The sequence below is a fragment of the Sus scrofa genome, chromosome 1, assembly GCF_054392235.1.
Source record: "Sus scrofa isolate SSC_HxYL_T2T_F1_AM1 chromosome 1, Sscrofa_HxYL_maternal_Yorkshire_Landrace_v2.0, whole genome shotgun sequence".
NCBI lineage: Eukaryota > Metazoa > Chordata > Mammalia > Artiodactyla > Suidae > Sus > Sus scrofa.
Genome location: NC_139383.1, coordinates 102,316,791 through 102,323,880, shown reverse-complemented (window position 1 = coordinate 102,323,880; position 7,090 = coordinate 102,316,791). Strand labels below are relative to the sequence as shown.

General features: G+C 37.3%; 1 protein-coding gene across 1 annotated transcript; it reads left to right on the top strand.

The window, feature by feature from the left end:
• The first annotated feature begins 573 nt into the window (after positions 1-573).
• Positions 574-5,593, top strand: LOC110256972 (olfactory receptor 4C46-like). Its single transcript, XM_021075101.2, has 2 exons — positions 574-580; positions 4,662-5,593. The coding sequence occupies exons 1-2, from the start codon at positions 574-576 to the stop codon at positions 5,591-5,593; spliced, it is 939 nt and encodes a 312-aa protein (XP_020930760.2).
• The last annotated feature ends 1,497 nt before the right edge of the window (positions 5,594-7,090 follow it).

The following is a 7,090-nucleotide window of genomic DNA, read 5'->3' as shown; positions in this document are numbered from 1 at the left end:
TCCATCCATGTTGCTGCAAATGGCATTATTTCATTCTTTTTTATGGCTGAGTAATAGTTCATCATATATACATGCAGCACCTCTTCTTTATCCATTCCTCTGTTGATGGACATTTAGGTTGCTTCCATGTCTTGGCTATTGTAAATAGCACTATAATGAACACTAGAGTGTATTTATCATAGAATTATGGTTTTCTCTTGATATATTATATTATATATTATAAATGCCAGGTAGTGGGATTGCTGTATCATATGATAGTTCTGTATTTAGTTTTTCAAGGAACATCCATACTGTCCTCCATAGTGGTTGTACTCATTTACATTCCCACCAACAGTGTGAGAGGGTTCCATTTTCTCCATACCGTCTCCAGCATTTATTGGTTTGTAGACTTTTTGATGATGGCCATTCTGACTGGTGTGAAGTGATGCCTCATTGTAGCTTTGATTTGCATTTCTCTAATTATTAGCAATGCTGAATTATTTTCATGTGTTTTTTATCCATTCGTCTGTCTTTGAATGTCTATTTTGATCTCCTGCCCCTTTTTTGATTTTGTTTTGTTTCATATAAAGCCCCATGAGATGTTTGTATATTTTGAGGATTAATCCCTTGTCAGTCACTTTGTTTGCAAAGATTTACTTCCATTCTGTGATCTGTCTGTTTTTGTTTGTTTTTTGTTTTTTTAATGGTATCCTTTGCTGAGCAAAAGCTTTAAAGTTTTTTTTAATTTATTTATTTGTTTGTTTTCTTTTTAGGGCTGCACTCACAGCACATGGAAGTTCCCATGCTAGGGGTCAAATTAGAGCTGCAGCTGCAGCTGCAGTACTAGATCCGAGCCTCATCAGTGACCTACACTGCAGCTCATGGCAATTCTGGATTGATTCTTAACCCACTGAGTGATGCCAGGGATCAAACCCACATCCTCATGGATACTAGTTGAGTTCATTACCTCTAAGTCAAAAAGGGAACTCCTAAAAGTTTTTAAGTTTAACTAGGTCCCATACATTTATTTTTGTCTTTATTGGCATTATTCTAGGCTCTAAGATATTTCTGTGGTTTATGTCAAAGGATACTCTACCTACGTTTTCCTCTAGGAGTTTCATAGTGTGTATTTAGCCTTATGTTTAGGTCATAAATCCATTATGAGTTTACTTTGGGGTATGGAGTTAGAGAACATTCTAATTTCATACTTTTACATGTAGGTGTCCAGTTTTTCCAACACCTCTTATTGAGGAGACTGTCCTTCCTCCACTGTATGTTCTTGTCTCTTTTATCACACATTAGCTGACCATAGGTGCTAAAACCGCACATTCGTGCTTTGGATATGTCTCTACATTTTTAATGGCACCTAGTATTCCATAATGACCACCACACAAGTCCCAGAGATGACTTATCTGGAACATTTTCAAGTTGTTGTTTATTTCATAGCCCTGTGATAACTGGGGCAGGGAAACACATTTTGCCATTTTGCCAATACTATGTCACTAATGTTATGCCCTCACTCCTTTGGGTCTTAGGCAGTGGATACTAGGTTTCCAGAAACACCTTCATATGGATAAAACAGAAGTTTTCTCTCTAATGCAAGAACACAGTTTTAACTGTACCACAGGTCCTCATGCTGGAATTATTCCATCCTTGCTATACACAACATTCAGCTTTCTTAGAAACCCAGGTTCAGAGAGAAAAGGGACTCATATATTTTGGGTGCAAGTGCAAGGGACTACAATTCCCCATTCAAGAATGAATATTTCTCAAGTATGTCTCCAGGATACCTGCTTCCATGACAAAGCCTTTCCATTAAAAGAGATAATTAATTCCTAGGAGAGAAAATTGCAGCTATAAGACAAGGCTATTGAACATTTGTGGAAACCTCTTTAAATGTCCACGCATTGCAGGTAAATGTCTTTTTGGTCTGCATTTACACAGCAGGATTCATCAAGGGTGGAATAATCAATTTGAATGTGTTTCTACTGCACACTCTGCCTTCTGTTTATTGGGACCAGGGTCATCTACAGAAGACTGTTTCTCCATAGTGTTCCTAATGAATCCATTCTAAATTCAGCTCCCAGCTTTTCTGTGAAAACTATTTGAGGTTTTAGACTATTAGGAAAGATCTAGACTTAAAAAAAAAACTTACTTTTCTACTTTTGATTTTATATTGAATTAGCTAAACAATCTCTTCTATGTGTGCCATATCTTTCAGAGGGAAAGGTGCTTATTCCAAGAGGAGGTCAATTTGAAGACGGGATTATTTCTGAACACCTCCAAGGAGCATTAATACCATCTAAGCCATAGGTCATTTTCCAGTGCTTCCTAAATATTGTTACTTTCCATACATTGGATTTATCATTTTTCAGTCCTTTGCAAATATATTAATAGAGCATTTGACCTTCACTACTTCCTTCAAGAGAGAGTTGATAAGTACCATTATCCTAATTTGACAGATGAAAGGCTCATAGAGATTATGAAATTTGTAGGATCTAAATCTCTAACACCAGATATCCTGCTGCAGCCCAGAGGTACTTCCTTTAATGATTAAGACTAATTATGAGAATGAAACAAAATTTAAAACCACTCCACACATGAAAAATACATATATGTAACTATATTATTTAAATGACACAAATAATAACCTGCTTCATCCAAATATGAAGAACTTTTCCTTGGTTCTACTGTTAGGCATAATATGAGTCTCTATGGCTTTATTAAAAGTAAATTCTTTCATAGTTTATTGCATGCTTAAAGGTTTCTTCATACGACTGCTCAAAATGTCAATTCTTCCTACCCCCAGGTTCAAAGATGGTCATAAAACTAAATCAAGGATATTTGTTTATCTAGAAATGTATGGTGGATATGTTCATATATGTTTCCTCAACCGATACTCATAACAGCCTGTGAGATGGCCAATATGATACTCACTTGACATTAGAGGAAACAAGGATGTAAGGTGCCAAGAAATATACCCCAGTTCAAGAAGTTACAAGTGAGGAAAAGCAAATTAATATCTGGTCTTACTGATCCTCCAAATAACATTCTTCACCACTGGGATCATCATTTTCAAAATTTTTCAGAAAAGCCTGTAGGAATATGCTTTGTAGGGGAATCAGGGAGAGAAGAAATGAGGGTGAGGGAAAGACAAAGATAAAATGGACCTTCAGGGAGTTCCCATTGTGGCTCAGTGGTTAACAAATCCGACTAGGAACCATGAGGTTGTGGGTTTGATCCCTGGCCTTGCTCAGTGGGTTAAGGATCCAGCGTTGCCATGAGCTGTAGTGTAGGTTGAAGACATGGCTTGGATCATGTTTTTCTGTGGCTCTGGCATAGGCCAGTGGCTACAGCTCCAATTAGCCCCTATCCAGGGAACCTCCATATGCAGCAGAAAATGGCCCTGGAAAAGGCAAAACAAACAAACAAAACTTCAGTGAATCCAGTACCACATAGTTATTAAAATTTGGGAAATTTGATATGTTACACTGTGTGTACATGTTTACGTGTACTTGTGCCTCTGCTAAATTTGCTTCATATATTGGATTGCCTCTGATACTGAATTAAAGTAATATTATTATTATGGTCATACCAAAAATAATTTACTAGTTAGACATTGTTCATTATAAAATACTGATCATGTATTAAGAATGGGGAAAAAAGATATAATCACGGTTTTGATCTTTATTGTTTGCTTGATATTGTGCAGGATCCTTCCTTTCTGCTTCTATTTCTCAATGTGTAAAACAAGCACAAAAATGACTGTAGTAATTTTCTCACAAGTACATAATGAGAAATAAATAACCACTGTCTGCAAAAACACCAAGAGCAAGGTAACTGTTCTGTAAGTTATTATTATTACCATTACTGTTAACAATTGTTTCTGATTGTTTCTCATCTGCAAGGTGGATGCAGTCATACCACCCACACAGGGTGCTCTCATGCCATGCATATAGTAAACAAGCATTAAAAGTATATCGATAAGCTATTAGAAAGTCATGGGACTTAGACAACATACTTTACCAAAGCTATTACAATAACTCCTGTATTCTTTCATTACTTTCCCATCACCAACGCCTTGTGACACTTCAGGTCCACTAGTATTATAGTCTGGTATTGGGGTTCCTTTCTCTGACTTCCACCTCCTTACAGAAACTCAGCCCACTTCTTCCAAGCGACACAAACATCTTTACTAAAGTTAGATGTTATATTGCCTCTTTTTCAAACCTTCTGAATCCTTCCACTCATATTCTCACTTTTCCTAGTTCTGAATTTCCTAAGAATAAAGGGAAAATTCTTTAGCTTGGAATTCATAGACTTTGCATGCATTTTCAATCACACATTTTAGGCTTAGCTACATTATGTGAGATCTGTTCACTGCCTCACCTGAGGCTCTGAGCGACCTCAAAGGATTAAGTGTGCACAGATCATCTCCTGCCTCTGTGTTCACTACATTCCTCATGTCTATACTTTAAAATCAGCTTCCTCAAGGAGAGAGTTTGAGAAATCATCCAGATATCAGACCCTTCACTTTCTATATCAAAAAAACTCATAGGAATTCATAACCAAAGATAATCTAGGCATTTCTTGTTTACTACATAGAGATCTTAATGAATTTAAGTTGAGCTAATAAAAAGTGACTTTTTTTACAGATGATGTACATAATCATAACAAGAAAGACATGGAGACCAGGAACAACGTGACAGAGTTTATTCTACTGGGGCTCACACAGAATCCAAAGATGCAGAAAGTCATATTTGTTGTGTTTTTGATCATCTACATCATCTCTATGGTAGGAAATGTGCTCACCGTGGTCACCATCACTCTCAGTCCATTACTGGGGTCCCCCATGTATTTTTTCCTGGCTCATCTCTCTTTTATTGATGTTTGCAATTCCTGTGTCAATACCCCTAAACTCATTGTAGATTCACTCCATGAAAAGAAAACCAGCCCTTTCAATGAATGCATGATGCAGATATTTGGGGAACATTTATTTGCAGGTGCTGATGTTATTCTACTTACTGTGATGGCCTATGACCGCTATGTGGCCATCTGCAAGCCCTTGCACTATACAACCATTATGAACTGGCAGCTCTGTGGTCTCCTAGTGGGAGTGTCATGGGTGGGAGGCTTTCTTCATGCAACCATACAGATCCTCTTCATCTTCAGATTGCCTTTCTGTGGTCCTAATATCATCGATCACTTTATGTGTGATCTGAATCCTTTGCTGGATCTTGCCTGCACTGATACCCACACTCTAGGGCTCTTTGTTGCTGCCAACAGTGGATTCATCTGTCTGTTAAACTTTCTCCTCTTGGTTGGCTCCTATTCGGTCATCCTTCACACCCTAAGGACCCAAAGCTTAGAGGCAAGACGCAAAGCCCTCTCTACCTGTGTCTCCCACATTACAGCAGTTATCATATTCCTTGTGCCCTGCATATTTGTGTACATGCGACCAGCAGTTACTTTACCTATTGATAAAGCAGTTGCTGTATTCTACACTATGATAACTCCCATGTTGAACCCCTTAATATATACCCTGAGAAACGATCAAATGAAAAATGCTATTAGGAAACTGTATAGTAGGAAAGTGATGCCAGGTGATCAATAAAACATGCACGGAGCCCAATGTCCATTCAACTGATGCCAAGATGAAAAGAACATTGTTAGTCATCTCAGCAAAAAATATCTATGAGATAAGGAAAAAATAATCCCTATAAATTATAGATTCTGCAAGGAGGGTAGAAGAAACAGAGGTAGGAAAAGAAGGAAAAACACATCCTGGGAAGACCCTTAACATATTTTAGAAGTTCTAGCAAATTGGAATTAAGTTTTACTACTCATCATTGTATATGGATTCATAAGATTTCATACCAATGAAATGGAAAAAAATAAATAAAAATTCACTGATATTGAGCAGAAATATGGGTTTTTTTTGTTTGTTTTTTTTTTTGGTTTTTTTTTGTCTGTCTTGTCTAGGGCCACACCTGTGGCACATGGAGGTTTCCAGACTAGGGTCTAATAGGAGCTGTAGCCACTGGCCTACACCAGAGCCACAGCAATGTGGGATCCAATCAGTGTCTGTGACCTACACCACAGCTCACGACAATGCCAGCTCCTTGAACCACTGAGCGAGGCCAGGGATTGAACCCGCAACCTCATGGTTACTAGTTGGGTTTGTTAACCACTCAGCTACAACAGGAACTCTGAGTAGCAATCTTTATAACAACAAAAAGAGGTAGGCACTGCTACTATTCTCATTTTATAGTTGAATATACAAACAGAAGAAAATTCTGAAACTGAAATAATGATGAACTAATAAGCAGAAAATGACTTCTCAGATAACGTTCTTATCTGCTGTGATGTACAGCCAGGCAATGATGAAAGAAAGACCACATTTTACTAAATACCATTTAGAAACAGAGATGGTTGGGGACTATTCATGTATCCATCATTCTGTCCATAAACATATATATATACATACCTATTATGTATTATTGGTCATATATATTAGTATATATTTTGTTATACTTATGTGTTCTCTATATATAACTAAATGCTAATTGTTGTTATTAATAAGGCAGATAATTTTATATGTAATAGTTGATGGTAATACATTGACTCTCAACTGTATACTATGTAACTACTTTAGGAATGTAAAAGCAATGCGTCATTTAACCAGGAATGGACAAGTACAAATATTATACCATTCTCAAATTTCCTTTTAGCATTAAGAGTCCTTCTTGATGGAATTCCCACTTTGGCTCAGTGGTTTAAGAACCTGTCATAGTGGCCCTGAGGATGCAGGTTCAATCCCTGCCCTTTCTTGGGTTAAGGATATGACATTGCTGTAAGCTGCAGCATAGTTTGCACATGTGGTTTGGATCCAGTGTTCTGGTGGCTGTAGTGTAGATCTGCAGCAGCAGCTCTGATTTGACCCCTAGTGTGGGAATTTTGATGTGCCACAGGTACAGCCACAAAAAAAAATAATCCTTCTCTACCGTTCATGTCACCAAATTAAGCATATAAACCACCAGAAAGTGATGACTTAAAAAAGAAAATAATATTTGAATGTCAGAAAGGAAAGTCAATGTATTAAACAGCCATC